The sequence below is a fragment of the Panthera uncia genome, chromosome D2, assembly GCF_023721935.1.
Source record: "Panthera uncia isolate 11264 chromosome D2, Puncia_PCG_1.0, whole genome shotgun sequence".
NCBI lineage: Eukaryota > Metazoa > Chordata > Mammalia > Carnivora > Felidae > Panthera > Panthera uncia.
In genome coordinates, this window is record NC_064818.1 from 27,944,175 (window position 1) to 27,960,281 (window position 16,107).

General features: G+C 32.7%; 1 protein-coding gene across 9 annotated transcripts in view; it reads right to left on the bottom strand.

Moving 5' to 3' along the window:
• Window positions 1-16,107, bottom strand: part of HERC4 (HECT and RLD domain containing E3 ubiquitin protein ligase 4) — a 136,110-nt gene that overhangs the window by 106,921 nt on the left and 13,082 nt on the right. For 5 of the 9 annotated variants that reach the window (XM_049645114.1, XM_049645118.1, XM_049645116.1 and 2 more), the window contains exons 3-4: window positions 1,208-1,367; window positions 430-471 (exon numbers count right to left, since the gene is read on the bottom strand). In XM_049645114.1, the coding sequence (XP_049501071.1) occupies window positions 430-471; window positions 1,208-1,367 (202 nt within the window). Of the gene's footprint in view, window positions 1-429; window positions 472-1,207; window positions 1,368-9,352; window positions 14,149-16,107 lie in introns of those variants that run through there. The other 4 variants (XM_049645117.1, XM_049645119.1, XM_049645120.1 and 1 more) reach the window with 2 other exon arrangements.

The following is a 16,107-nucleotide window of genomic DNA, read 5'->3' on the forward strand; positions in this document are numbered from 1 at the left end:
ACAAGGTAAATCAAGAAAATATGTGAATATGATGTATCCAAAAGTCTCAAAGGACAGTTCACTACTAGAACAATTATAAAATGTTAAAGACCAAAAAATAAAAAAATTAAAAACCCACTTTTAATAAAGTAGAAGAAACCAAATATTTTCAATACTTTTAGGTTTTTCAATAAACATATACACATAAGGGATTATAGGCTTACTGAAGGAACTCGCTACCTTTCCTACTTAAAAAAAAAAAAACTCATTTCTAACAATAAGTTTCTGTTCTGAAATATATTAGTTCCCATGTTCCATTTTCTTATCCTAGTAAGTTATTTCTTACTTCTTAAACCAAAACAAACATTATCAATGTTAAATTCATAAACAAAATATCTAAATGTGTGTAAAATAATGCTACCTAGAATAAATCTAAAATTAGTTTAATACCTTGTTTCACTGGAGAGTTCTCTTTTGTCCCTATAACTATTACTAGGAAGAAAGAACAAGAGTTTAAGGAAGCAAGAATTTGTATAATTTAAAAACAAAGCGTGAGTTAATGTATTATTTATGTATTGAAAACAAATTGGATACTTTCTTTAAATCTCTGTATTTTTACCTAAACATGTTCATGCTCTTACAATGTTTAATATTAAAACAATGGCTATGCCCTATGTAAATCTCTAAGAATACAACATTATTGAGGCATTTATTTTTTAATTTTGAAATAATCCTATGATGAATTAGTGGTTAACATAAGTTGTAGCCACTGCTTTGTAAAAAAGTGGAAAGTGACTGAATTCTTTATACTAAGCATGTGGGACTTCTATATTCAATAAAAACAATAAAGACTAAAAAAACAGGACAAAGAAACATGCAACCAACCAATATTTAATAAATATTTCAATAGCTGAGGTACTCAAGATGGTACAATCAGCAGTTTAAATTAGCCTAAACCACTTAAAAATTTTAGAAAGTATTTATAATAAAGTACATATTCCCCATCTCTTTTCTTTACAAACATAAATAACTTAGGGGAAAATGATGTAAAAAAAATAGCACTTAGCCCAAATTTTAGGCAAGAACCTACCTAGTAAACTCCGTAAGAACTCAAAAGGGAGAAATAATTAGATGTCAACTCTTACAGGCCCTCAGTAAACAGAATAATTTAGATAACAAATTTATTATAAAAGATTGTTAAAGACCTCTTTTTGGTCACCTTTGTTACCTGGGTACTCTGATACATTCCTCTGATCCTAGCAGGCCAAGCTGTCCATCAGAATCGAGACCCCAAGCATACACCTGGCCTTTGTCATTTAGTGCTAATGTATGAGCTTCTCCACATGAAACAGCTACGATATTTTGGGCATCCAGGGCAACAACCTGCTCTACAGAAATCAAGAAGAGAAATATTACATTCTAGTTTTGAACTACCAATGAGAATAAAACAGTCTTCATCTTGTACAAAAAAGCTTAAGAAAATGATAAAATACAGACTAAGTGTAACACTAGTTATTCTGAAAAATTTACCAAGTATGTGCCACATAAAATTCTCATTGTGGTAAGTACAGATATACATCCTAGGGTATAAGCAATTCAAAATATTAAGTGACTTGAACATTTTGGGGAAGAAGTTTAAGGTTTATAAAACTACTGAGAAAGTTACTCTTCATTCAAAGCCATTGCCAGTAACAGCTGAAAAGGGAATCATTTAAATATCCTGGACTACTTAATAATAAAATCATAATTGACATACACTACTATGGAGTGATTCTGAAATTAATAAAATAATCTGAATTGGGAATTTCTGATAGAAAAGGACCCTCTTTACAGATCTCATAAATGATGCATCTACTAGATATTCTGAGGAGGGACTTGAAAGGCAATGTAACCATAACAAATAGGTTTCAGTTATTGACTGCCATTTAACATCAAATATATAAAAATCCATATGTGGTTAAAATGTGTTCAAGTTTTAAACTAAAAATTAATTTAAGCATTGGTCCTTCATAAGACTGTCAGTAGCCACTGACAAACCAGTAAAGAAAGTGAAATTGTTTCCTTAGTCTCCTTAGGATGCATAATGTCTACCAGTTTTTTACTAGTACTATTACATATGTTTTCAGGATGAACCTTTTTTTTTTTAGCTTAGTAATAAGAAAGATATAATTTTTGTCTTCAATAAACCTAAGCTTCATGTTGAAGAGTCGTTAACTGAACCAATCAGGGTTTCTTCTGAAGCACACTTTAGCTCAGTGTCCAAAGCAACTGTTCAATAAAGAAACTAACTGCATCAAGAACATTTAAATTCCTATCTTTAGAGAAATTCAAATGTTTAGGATTACTACCCTGCCATTTTGGAGTGGGAGATTATATAGCCTCTAGAATCTTTACAACTCTAATGATATGTTAAAGTACTTACCTTAAAGTACTGAGTTAATAACTCGTGAAGCTGGTGTATGTAGAAGTTTGTTATACTAACCTTTTGCTTTTTGTATATATTTTTGTGTATACGTTTTTATGAAATTATATTGTAGGAACATACAAAACAAGAAACAGAAAGAACAAGATATAACACACTGTCTCCTACCTCCCACAAAAAAAAAAAAAAAAAATCAAGAAAAGGGCTTATAGGTATGACATCATTTGTTTACATCAAAACATTATCACAAATCTTAATTATGAAGAAAGAAGTAAAATACTCAAAAGATCTGTTCTCTTTCAGAGGCCCCAGAAATAAGTCAATGTCTCTCCAAGACAATCCTCAAAGGAAGTACAATAAAGAGTAGAAAATGACAAGATGACAAGACAAATGAATAAGACCGGTTGGTTCAATAGCAAATGAAGAGTACTAAATAGACAGCAATGGCCGTAAAATCAAAGGCATAAAAACTCAAGAAACAAAGAAGAAACAATCATTCATACGAAACACTAGTATTTACTGTATACTTCTTATGCTCCAAACACTGGAGACACAAGGAGATTAAAACAGATTCCTAGCCCTCAAAGAATTTACAGTCTATAGAAAAACAGGTGAGATAAGGATTGTGATTAAATGCTAAGATAAAGATACACAAAAGGCACCATGGGAACATGAGATATTTATTAAAGCCTTAAAAGATACCAGGAAGAATTCTAGAAGACAGTAACACTTAACACTAAATCCTGAGCTGAGAAAAAGGAAGAGATTCCATGTAGCCATTTGAGAAAATTCTTACAGCAAGACAAACTAACTAAAAGCAAAGTGAAAAGACTAGTAAGGAAAACAGGGAAACACCTTATTCACACTTCAAAGAAATAATCTCCCCAATTTTTAAAGACTTAGTTGGGGGTGGGGGGGAAGACCAGTAATTCAGTGAAAAATGGACAAAAGATGTCAACTGATAGTTCACAAAAAAAGAAACAGAAATGGCCCTTAATCATATGAAAAGATGCTCACATTGGTAAGAGAAATGCAAATTTCTCAAAACTACATTGAGAAGCCAGTAATATCTTCACTTAGAAAATTTATAAAACCATACACTTCTAATTTTGTATTCTTCCACATGGGTTAACCTTCAAGCATAAATGTTTACATTCTCCCACAGAATGGGAGAAAATAATTGCAAAGAATACATCTAATAAAGGACTATTATCCAAAATATATAGAAGACTCTTAAAACTCAACAATAAGAAAAACAACCCAATTAAAAAATAGGCAAAAGAACTAAACAGATACCTCACCAAGGAAGATATACAGATAGCAAGTAAGCCTATGAAAGGATATTCCTACATTTTATGACATCAGGGAATTACAAATTAAAATGAGATACTACTATACATATAGTAAAATGGCCCAAATCCAAAACACTAACAATATCAAATGCTGGAGAGGATAGAGAGCAACACAACTTCTCATTAACTGCTGGTGGGCATGCAAAATGATACAGCAACTTTGGAAGACAGGTTGGCAATTTCTTACAAAGCATACTCTTACATGATCCAGCAATCACACTCCTTGATAGTCACCCTAAGGATTTAAAAACTTAGGTTAACAAAAAAATCCATACATAGATGTTTACAGCATCTTTATTTATAATTGCTAAAACTTGGAAGCAACCAAAAATGTCCTTTAATAGGTAAATAAACTGTGGTACATCCAGATAATAGAATATTATTCAGCAATACAAAGGAATAAGCTATCAAGTCATATACAGACATGGAGGAAACTTAAACACATATTACTAAGAAACCTATCTGAAAAGGCTACATACCGATTCCAAATACATGTATGATCCCAAATACATAACCTTCTGGAAAAGGCAAAACTTTGGAGACAGTAAAAAGTTTAGTGGTTGCTGCAGATTAGGGGGCAGGGAGAGATAAATAAGGAGAGCATAGAGTATTTTTAGGGCAGTAAATAAAGGTAGTGTGTATGATGACCATTACTATTCTATACAATACTATGTGTCATTATGCATTTGTCAAAACCCATAGATTGTCATACAACACAAAAAGTAAACTCTAATTAAACCATAGACTTCAGATGATGTCAACGTAGGTTTATTAATGGTGATAAATGTACCACTGTGGTACCATTGTGGATAGTGGAGGAGACTGGCTGTGTGGAGATGGTGTATATGGGAACTCTCTGTACTTTCTGCTCAATTTTGCTATGAACCTAAAACCACTCTAAAAGATAGTTTATTAATTTAAAAAATGTTTATAATAAAACTCAAAATGTTTCATAAAAATTCTAAAGTTTGATTAACAGTCTGCTGGGGAAAAAAAGCATTCTCATATATTGATAATAGAAGTACAAAAAGAACAACCTTTATGGAGATGAAATGAGGCAATACCTAACAAAACCTATGCATTTACCTTCTGGACCTAGAAATTCCATTTCCAGGAAATTACACCTAAGTACTGAAGGGTAACAGAATATGCTGCTTTGACACATGATTCTTTTGAGCTCAAGGACATGAAGAAGAAATACATACAAGAAAAGCTCTCTGCCCTCTCCCCATATGCCTAAAAGTAGGACATAAATTTGTAAAGGTACCCACCTCTTCCCTCTGTACCAGGAAGGACAGAAGTTAATCACCAGATACAACTCTAAACCCCTATCAGCTCAGAGATGGCACCAGGAAAACCTACATAACTACTAACTAACCCTTAACTTCCATTAGTGCACCCATCTATTTATCTTCCCACAATTTGCCACCCCAGAAACTCAGTCATTTTTGTTGTTACTTATCTAAAACTTTACTGTTCTTTTAAGATACTATGTAAGCCCATGTTCTATCAACCCTAAGTTACTCATCACTGAGTGCTCCCATATCTAAGAGTAATACATGTGTTAATAAACTTGTTTTGTTTTTCTCTTGTCAATCTGCCTTTTGTCTAGGCCCCAGCTGGAGAACCCAGGATGACAGAATACAAATACAAATACGTGTGTATATGTGTGCACGTGTGTGAACATGTATATTTATATGTATTTGCAGCACTGTATATAATAAGACTGGAAGTATTCCAAGTATCCATCAACAAAGGATTCCATCTACACACTGGAATACTATGCTCTACAAAAAAAAAAAAAGTAATAATAAGGAAACTACATACTGATATAGAAAGATCTCAAGGATATATGAGCAAAGAGTAAAAAATATCAAGTATGGAATACTATATGATTTGCTACTTTTTGTGTAAGAAGTAAGAATAAGAACATATATTCGTACTTGCTTATATCTACATAAAGAAAATCTGAAAAGATTAAAGAAACTAATAAACACATGTAGGTGATGCAGGTAGAGGGGAAATACAGCAGTCAGATGTAAGAGCAAAACTTCACAATGTGCATTTGTATTACCTTGATCTTTGAACCACGTAAATATATTGTCTATTCCAAACAAAAAATAAAATTTAACTTTAAAAATTAAATAGAACATTAAAGAAAATAGTTAAAGCCATGTATTGAAACCAATGTTTTCATTTTAAAACTGACCTACTTTAATTTTTTTCTACATACTAACAACTCAAGACAAATAATCTTGGTTCTTTCAGAAGTTTAGTGCCATCAAATTACTGAGATACTATTCTGAGAATGGATAACTGCTTCAGAAATACATTATTAAAGAAGCATAATAACACAGTTATACGTCCTGGGAATAGCATTAAATACAGGCTTCTCAGACAACAAATACACAAAACTATAGCTTCTCTGTATGAATTTTTTTAATTACTTAGTTTTTCTCAATGGCTCATCAAAATGAATAGCCTCAACCATACCCCCAACCCCTAGTCTGCTAGAAAGTCAGATCAATAGCATACTGAGACATTTTACATCTAATGAAATTAGATGGCTGAATGCTCAAAACGAGAGTCAATAAGCAAGACTGAAGGAAAAATAAATGAACCTAGCAAAACAACAACAAAAAATTCACTAGAAGCCTAACTCGATGCCCTGTGTGAGGGGGAAGAAAAAAAGAAGTCATATCAAACCCAACAGGTAACATTTATTGTTTACTATGTACCAGGTACTGTGCTACTTTTAATCACCAAGTTACATTTGGCTTTCAAGGCCAAATTAACACAGAAAAGGGAGGAGTAAGTGGGGATTAAATTCACTTCAACTAGAGTTAAGTATGAATATATAAGAAAGAGGACAGATGCAAAAACAACAACAACAACAACAAAAAAACAAAAAAAAAAAAATTTGCCAAGCAAGCCCATTAAACAGTTGATTCCTTTGACAAAGAAGGACTACAAGATGTTGGAATTATGAACATATGATGCTAAACTTGATGGAAGAGTTTTAATAACACCACATGACCATTATAGTCAATTATAGCCCAGAAAATGTTATCTCTTTAAAAATATGTAAAACAGATAAAACATGTGGTAAGTGTTGTTGGTCATTATGTTATTCTTTCCACCCTTTTTATGCTTCAAAATGTTCACATAAAATGTTTGAGAAAAGTAACACTGTTCATATCAGCATTGATGGCTCACGAGAACATTTAGTTTTGGGAGGCATCAAAGGGCAAAAAAAAAAAAACATAAGTGGTGGAGATTGCCTTGGGAAAGAAAAAATACACTTCTCAGAGACAGGAGCAAAAACAGAAAAGATAAAGAACTAGAGGCACGTAACATATCTATCTTGTAAATATTAACAGCAGATATATTCTAAATACATCCCTAATAGGTGCCAGGTCGTTATTACTTCTGGTTCTTCTTATACTTTACATTGTTAAAATGCAGTATTTTTGAAAACTAATGGTGCATTTTAGTAAGGAAGAAAAGGCCATTATCTTTGCTCCATACATACAAATATAGTCATTTTTAGACTTATGAAAACCAATTAAAATATTCAACCTAATGACAATTTTAATTTCTACATCACCTATTTCCTCCCAATTACCTCTGGATGTAGATCTGATTTCAGCATTTATTCATAAACAAACTGCATCAAATGAATTTTGTTGCAAATATTTTTTTTTCAATATATGAAGTTTATTGTCAAACTGGTTTCCATACAACACCCAGTGCTCATCCCAAAAGGTGCCCTCCTCAATACCCATCACCCACCCTCCCCTCCCTCCCACCCCATCAACCCTCAGTTTGTTCTCAGTTTGCAAATATTATAAAAGAAGAAAGAATAATGCTGCACAGCCTTTTAGCAATGTAGGATAGGTCCAGGTTCTTGATGCAAAATGTTATATGATAAAATCCTTCCTCTTGAAAAACTAACCTATTTCCTTTGGGACCTAAAAAATATACTCGCCAATTCTTGAGTTTGTGAAAATTCATGTAGAATATCATCTCCAGACTCACTGTTTAAGAGTTCACTTGTACAATTTCATTATCATCATACAGTGATGATACCTACATTCACCTTCTGATTTGTCTAATAATTGTGAAACATCTTTCTCTGTCAATTTTCTTTTGTCACTATGGATAGAAAATGAAAAATTCTGCATTCTCAATTTTATATTTGTAGTCAATGAAAGCTACAAAAAGAAAAATAAAAGCTACAAAGATGGGACTCCAGACTTCTTTTGTATCTTCTTTAAAGGCTGGTGCAAAATTCTGCACAATGTATGAAGAAAACGTATGTTAAATATTGAGGATTTCACTGCACCATCCTTCTAGGAAACTCCATAATTGTTCCACTTACCATCTTTGTCTGCTTATTTAGTCTACTTGAGAATATAATCAATTCTCATTATTGACAATAGTTATGTTCTATAAAGTTACCACAAATACTTGCTCAGCAAATACGAAACACTGCCCCTAGGGATAATACAGGATTAGGCTCCCAGAAAACTGATCACATTTTCATAAACTGATCAACACATAACCTTGTTTTATATGTGTTTCTGCTTAAAGACATCTTATATACTGTTGATTCACTAACACTGAATTCACAGCCAACAGCACCCTAACTCATGCCCCAATGTATTATCACAGCCTTCTTGTGCTTAGGAACACTAGACAGCACTTCAGTATTATGCTCAGAGGTCATTTTAAACAGTGAAATGACCAAGAAAAGTACAAAAACATAAAAAATGTGGTACAAAAGGATACTTGTTTACAGTATGAGAGCTGAAACAAGAAGGCAGAGCACTGCTTTGCTGAATGTCAGCTGGGAATGCACACGTCAGGAGACCCAACTATTTTGCAGCAATGCATATGTGCATGTCCAGGAATGACCATAAAAAGGCCTCATGGGTATTAACTGACTACAACCTAGGTTGATTTAATAACAGTACACATACACACTTCTTAGCAACCAATCACAGAATACACAAGATGGTCTATTAGGAGTCTTTGCTAACCAGGGTTTAAACCTGATACTAAGATATAATCATCAATAATATGTTCTGAGAATCTTGTAAACAAAAATAAACAGTAAAGAATATACGGTCTTCTCAAAAAAAAAAATGTATTGCTTTTTGGATTTAAAGGCAATAAATACTACAGAAACACCATTATAGTAACATATTCACAACTAGCATCTCTTAAAAACTACTTCTTATTCAAAATTCTAAAACATCTAATTTGAAGGAAAATATAAACATTATGTTACTCTGTATCCTCTTTCACCTACAAATATCAAAATCTTGTTGTTACAGGATAATTTGTGTTCTCCCCTAAATGCATATGTTTAAGTCCTAATCCCCAGTATCTCAGAACGTGACTTTACTTAGAAACAGGGTCATTGAAGATATAATTAGTTAAGATGAGGTCATACGGGGGAGGAGGGTAGGTCCCTAAATCTTCAAAAGGGAAAATGTGGTCACAATTACACAGGGAAAATACCATATGAAGGAATGCCTAAGACTGATAGCAAACCACCAGAAACTAGGAGAGAGGCCTTATAGAAGGAACCAACCTTGCTGACACCTTGATCTTGGATTTCTAGCCTCTAGACCTGTAAGATAATACATTTCTGTTACTTAAGCCACCTAGTTTGTCATACTTTGTATGGCAGCCCTAGCAAATGAATACACCTGGGTAAATATTTTTAGGTTCAAAACATTCCTGTCAACTTGGCCAAGTATTACCATCTCTATTTTCTAGGCAAACCAAAGAAAGAAATAATTTATTTTGAATAATTCAATCACAGGTAATTGATTTTAAAATTTGGAAGTTTCTAGTTTACAATTACATTATTTCCATGTCAAAAGATTAAAATAAATGGAAAAAAGTATTTAAAGAATTGGCGAAGGATAGTTCTCTAAACAATCTTCAAAATATAAGCCAAATAAAAGTTGGCAATATGTATTTTAATTTTTAACATACATGCCTCTGACCCAGAAACTTTCATTTTAGGGATTTACTATAAAATAATGTTTACTGAATTACATTTTGTACCTGGGGAAAAAACAACAACAGGAAATAACCTGATTTCCAATAACAGGTAGGTACATAAATTATGGAACATTCATGTAATACAAATTGATGCTCCTACACTGGGAGTTATATCTAAGTGACGAATCACTAAATTTGACTCCTGCAACCAATATATTACATATGTTAACTAGCTAGAATTTAAACAAAAATTTGGAAGAAAAAAATTGATGCTTCTATTAAAAAGAATGTATACTAACATGAAAAAAACAGAAATATACTAAATGAAAAAGCAAAACCACAAAACTTTTGTATATACAGAGAATTGCGTACTTTTATATAGGTATAAAAAATACAAAAATATAAACAAATAGTAGTAGTCAGCTTTAGAATGTCAGGGTAAAGTGGCTTCCACTTTTTAAATCATATATTTCTATAAAAAAAAAAAGATTACATGTATCATTTTGGTAATCAGAAAAAATAAAAGGCTTTTTTCCAAGTATAGCTAACCCTCAACTTATAAATGACCCTCAAAACTCTAAGGAAATAACTAACCTGAAGTAACAGAAGAAACAAGGTATAGTCAGGTACTGTTTACCTTTAAACCATGATCTATAGTTAAGTTAAATGCCCACATATATCTTTCTTAGGCTTTCTGGAACAGATAAAGTAAGAGAGCTAAACAAGCCATGAAGGGTAGAGATAAATTTTTGACATCCAAATTTAAAACTCAAATGAATTTTTCGACAGAAAATACTATAAAGGTCAATTAAATATAATTACTGATAGATTATTATAGTTAGAATTATTTTAAAGATTAGTTTGAAAATCTACTTATGATCTAGCAATATTTCTATAAGCAAAGAAAAACTTGGTTTTTAAAAACACCATTCATTCATAAATCAGGGACTATGTGGTATGAAAGTACAATTACAACTGATCCAAGTCCACAATTATCCTTTTTTTTTTTTTTTTAATGTTTATTTATTTTTGAGAGAGAGAGAGAGAGTACAAGCAGGTAGGGACAGAGAAAGAGGGAGACACAGAATCCAAAGCAGGCTCCAGACTCTGAGCTGTCAATACAGAGGCTGACACGGGGCTCAAACCCACAAACCGTGAGATCATGACCTGAGACGGAAGTCAGTTGCTTAACCAACTGAGCCACCCAGGCACTCCCACAATTATTAACTCTTAATGTGGTCAAGTTTAATGAAGTTCTACATATATTTAAAGGAAGGAAGGAAGGAAGGAAGGAAGGAAAAGGAAGGGAGGAAGGAAAAGGAAGGAAGAAAGAAAAAGAAAGAAAGAAAGAAAGAAAGAAAGAAAGAAAGAAAGAAAGAAAAAAAGAATTCCAACAAAGGCTGAACAACTATCAATGTTTTATACAGGGAACAAAAATCTTTGCTGATATTGTTCAAGTTATCAGGGTCTAAAAAACAATATTGTTATGAATAGCAACAAGCATAGCAATTTGATAACAATTTAAAACTGAGGTCCGAAGGAATATACATTGTTAAATAGCTAATTTCAAGAAGTACCATTTCAATTTCTTACTAAAAGTTTAATTCTATCAGAGCTTAAGTTTCAAAATCCTCTGTCCTACCATGCCTCATTAGTTGCTATAAATATAGGTTTCCTTTTCCCTTCTCTCCAAATAACTCAAAACTCTAACTAGAGCAAAAGAAAGTACACTAAAAAACTGACTCTAAAAATTTTAAGTTTGCAAGATACCACAAAATTTTAAAAGTATTATATAATTTCATTCTTATTTAAAAATATATCACACACAGCCCCAATGTATATGCAGAGAAAATACTGAAAAAATAAATACTAAATTGTCAATACTAGTTATCTACAAGTAGCTTTTACTTCTCTTATTATTTAAATAACTATACATGTAGTTGATGCATTTCATGATTTTGATTTTTAATTTTTTTAAATGTTTATTTATTTTTAAGAGAGCACAGGTGAGCAGAGAGAAAGTGAGACACAGAATCCGAAGAAGGCTCTAGGCTCTGAGCTGTCAGCATTGAGAGCCTGATGTGGGGCTTGAATCCACGAACTGTGAGCTGATGACCTGGGCCAAAGTCAGACACTTAACCAACTGAGCCACCCAGGCGCCCCTATGATCTTGACTTTTTAAAGATTAGGACATTAATCACTTGGGATTAGTGCACAGCACCAATAAATAATTTATAGTGTTTTTTTTTCTTTTTACATAATCATATTACTAATTTTGTTACAGAAATAATAACCACAAGGCTACTTCACTCAAGGCATATACTTCTCTCTTCTTAAAGTGAAATTATTGTTTATTGACACTTTGTAAAGGATTTGCAATATAATGCACATAACAATAAAATATAAAACAAATCAAGAATTAAAGAAATAAAACTAAATGTCTAAACTAAATAAAAACTGAAACTGAAAGTTAAATGAAAATGTTTATTCTCTAAAATTACTACCAATAGGAATTTGGAATGATACAACCTATAGTCACCAAAACATTTTAATGAGTTCCCAGATAAAATCTAAAGTTAACATAAAGTAATTTACATGTCTCAGTTGACAGCCCACAATAAAAAATATCATAAAATTAGAGTTATAACTAATTAGATTACAAAATTCTTTATGATGGATATGTTTACAAGTTCATAACTCTTTCATGCATTCTACTACCTACAGGTGTACAGTTAACATACATAAAGAGCTTATGTGCCTGGCACTATGTTAAATATGTAATCTCATTTAATCCTCATAACACCATGAGGCAGGTGTGTACCATCATCCCTACTTCACAGATAAAGGCACTAAATATAAACATTTCCCTATTTATTGAACTATTGTGCTTTTAACATTTAAATAACAAGGTATTAATGTTTTAATAATTTATTTTCAAAATTACTTAAAATTTTGTGAATACTTATGGCTTTACAACATTTTTCTTTAGAAAAGTCCTTTCTGGATGTCTGGAAACCACTGCAATTAATTGCTTTGAAGAGAAAAGAAGTTGAAATGTAAAGTCCCCAACATAAATATCAAACAGTTGCTTTAACTTTCTTTTTAAGACAAGCAAGAATGAACCCTCAATATATTACCAGAGTTTTTATTTTGTGTTTTCTTAGAGTCTTCATTGGTATAGATGGCACCTATTCATCACAGGGCCAATTACATTAACTATATTTTCTTGATTTCTGCATTCTTAACACTGACATTTGGGGAGCAAGAGACTTACAGACCCCAGAAGAGATGGCCATTCCCAGGACTAATTCCTAAAGATAACAACTTGCCTACCAGCACACTGTTCATATGCAAACCAACCAGTCCAGAGTTTATACTACCAACTATCTCCTTATCTAACTCTCACACACCAAGCCAGTACCTCCCTCACCCTAAATCACCCCAGGGCCAGGGACGAGGAAACTAAGAACCAACCCTTTTAGCCCAAAGCCTGGAGGAATTAACCAAACTAGCCAATCCAAACTGTTATTCTGCCCAGTCTTGCCTTTCCCAAGAAAACCCCAATAAAAGCCACAAACTAAGATGTCCCTATGCTCTTGTCTTCTGCTTCCTGACTACCCTAGTGTTCTCCCCTATGGCTTTGTGGCATCTGATCCTCTCTCTCTGGGACCTACTTGAATACGATAAACTTCTTCCAACCCTCATTCTTGTTTCCTCTTATGGCCACACTTTACCATATCATATGAAACATGTATATTCTTACAATTTTAAGTTTTCTAATTTTGGTTAAAACACAGCTGATGGCCATCAAGCTTATTCAAAGAACCTACAATTTTCTCTTCCTATGGTACATCCAATAAAATACACTGATCACGTGTTCATTCAACAACCCCCTGGGTTTCTTCTGTGTGTACCATAGTGTTGTCACTATAGTACTAAAGCTAAAGTGTTCAAGGTTTCTACCCTTTAAGAACTGACATGGTAGAGAAGATTTTTATCCAAATAATTCAATATAACAGGAAGACAATAATACAATTTAATTTACTGAATGCCACATAACTGTACTTGACACTGCACAAAATATTTGATCTGAGTTCTTACAAGAGTGACCACAATGATACAGGATCGTCCTTCAGCTGAGCAATATTCAAGAGACAGAAATGGAAATATGCCATAGAAAGAATAACCTGGAATTACCAAAAAGGATAGACCGGAGCAGGGATATCAGCAGAAAAGCTATTGCCATTGTTTTTGCACAGATAGTAATGGTCTAACTAGGAAAAAAAAAAAAAGAATTTTAGCTTGAGATAGGAGGAAGCTAAGGGTCTGAGAGTTTAAAATAACTAGCTCAAGGTCAAATAGCCTTTTGGCAAAAGGCTATTTGACAAAAAGAAAAAGGAAAAAGAAAAACAAAGAAAGGCAGACAGACAGACAGACAAGACAGAGAGTTACTAAAATATCAATCAGTAAGATTTGGCAACTGAGTCAATGTTGGTGTTCCAGACTAGGAAGCAGACCCTAAGATGAATCTAAGGTTTGAACCTAAGTGAATTCAAGAAACATTAATAAAGAAGAGTTGTTTTTGTAGTTTGTTTTGGAGAGATGGAGATGGATAACTTACAGTACAACTGTTTCCATTTAAATGTTCCTCTTTTCTCCACATCTTATAAGTTTTATAATTTCAGAAATATGTATATTTGTCTTCCTTGATTTTCTCTGTCTTGCAGTCATGGTGCCCTCATGAATGAGATTAGTGCCCTTTCCCAGAGAGCTCCCTCACCCATTCTGCCATTTGAAGGCAGTGAGAAAATGACCATTTATGAACCAAGAAGCAAGTCCTTCCCAGACACCAAATCTGCTAGCACCTTAATCTTAGAATGACTAGCCTAAAGAAACATGAGAAATACACATGTTATTTATTAAGCCCCTCACAATATACTAATTTTATGGCAGTGATCTGACTGGACTAAGACATCTTCTAATTATTCATCACTGAATTAACTTTTGAAAATAAATGATAAATCTAACCTCTACCATTTACGTACTTCTTACAGGAACAAAAAAAGCATCTATAATTCTTTTATTTTTCTGTATCATTACATCTTTAAGTCTAATGGTAAAGGAATCCAATTCATTTTATATTGTGCTCTAATATAGCATTACCTGTAAGTATCACAAACATAACATTTTTTTTGAAATTTTGGCCTAATTTTTAAATATGAGCTCCAACAAGGTAATAGAACACTAAACGTAAAGAAGTATTTTCATGCTTGATGCAATGTCTGTGACATTAGCTGGAAGGCACAATTGTTGAATAAATGCCTGAAGTTTTGTTATAAATGGAAAGATATGTATTGCCTACGTAAAGGCAAATATGGAAATAGCATATAACCCACTTCAGTGTAAGGCAGACCTAAAGTTAAATTCCCACTCTAATATTAAGGGTATTTCTCTTTTAAGAAACATTTAGAACACTCATGACATGCCAGGCATTGTTCTTTTCACTTTTATGTGTTATCTCACTTAATCCTTACAACCACCCTAGGAATTTGATATGATTATCCTAACAGAAAAGAATACTTAGGTGCAGAAAGGCTAAGCAATATGTGCAAGATAACATAGCTAAGAAATAAGAGTCAGAATTCAGAATTTGTATCTAAGCACTCTAATTCCAGAGCCTACCCTTTAAAAAATGAATTAAAGAATAATATAGATTTACATTGTTAAAAAAAAAAGGGGGGGGGGGTATGCAGTAGAAATCTAGGTCTACCATCCATGTCCTCCACCAACCTACTTACTTCTCAGCCCTTATCTTACCTCTGCACCAAGGTAACCACTGTTATTAGATATATGTATTCTTCCAGGGTTTATTTTAATGTATCTATATGCAAATACAAATGTACATTTTTTCACATTTTATCTAAAATATAGCTTTCTATACAATGTTCTATACCTTGCTCTTTTTACTTAATGTATTTTAGAAATCTTTACATATTAGTACACAGAAAATTCCTTTACTCTTTTCACAACTACACAGTATTACAACACATTGATTGAACAATTTATTTTACCAGTTCCCAACAGACAGTCACGAGACTGTTTCTAATCTTTTTCTATTATTAACAATGTTTCAGTAATATGTCAATGTGTCATTTTGTACAGGCACAAATGGAGTTATCAGAGCACAAGTTATATTCTTGCACTTCTTGGAGAAAAAGTATGTGCATTTGCAATTCTAACACATACTAGCAAAATACCCTCATAATGCTTATCAGTTTACACCAACAACCTATGAACACTTGTTTACTGACAGCCTCACCATATAGAGTATATAGC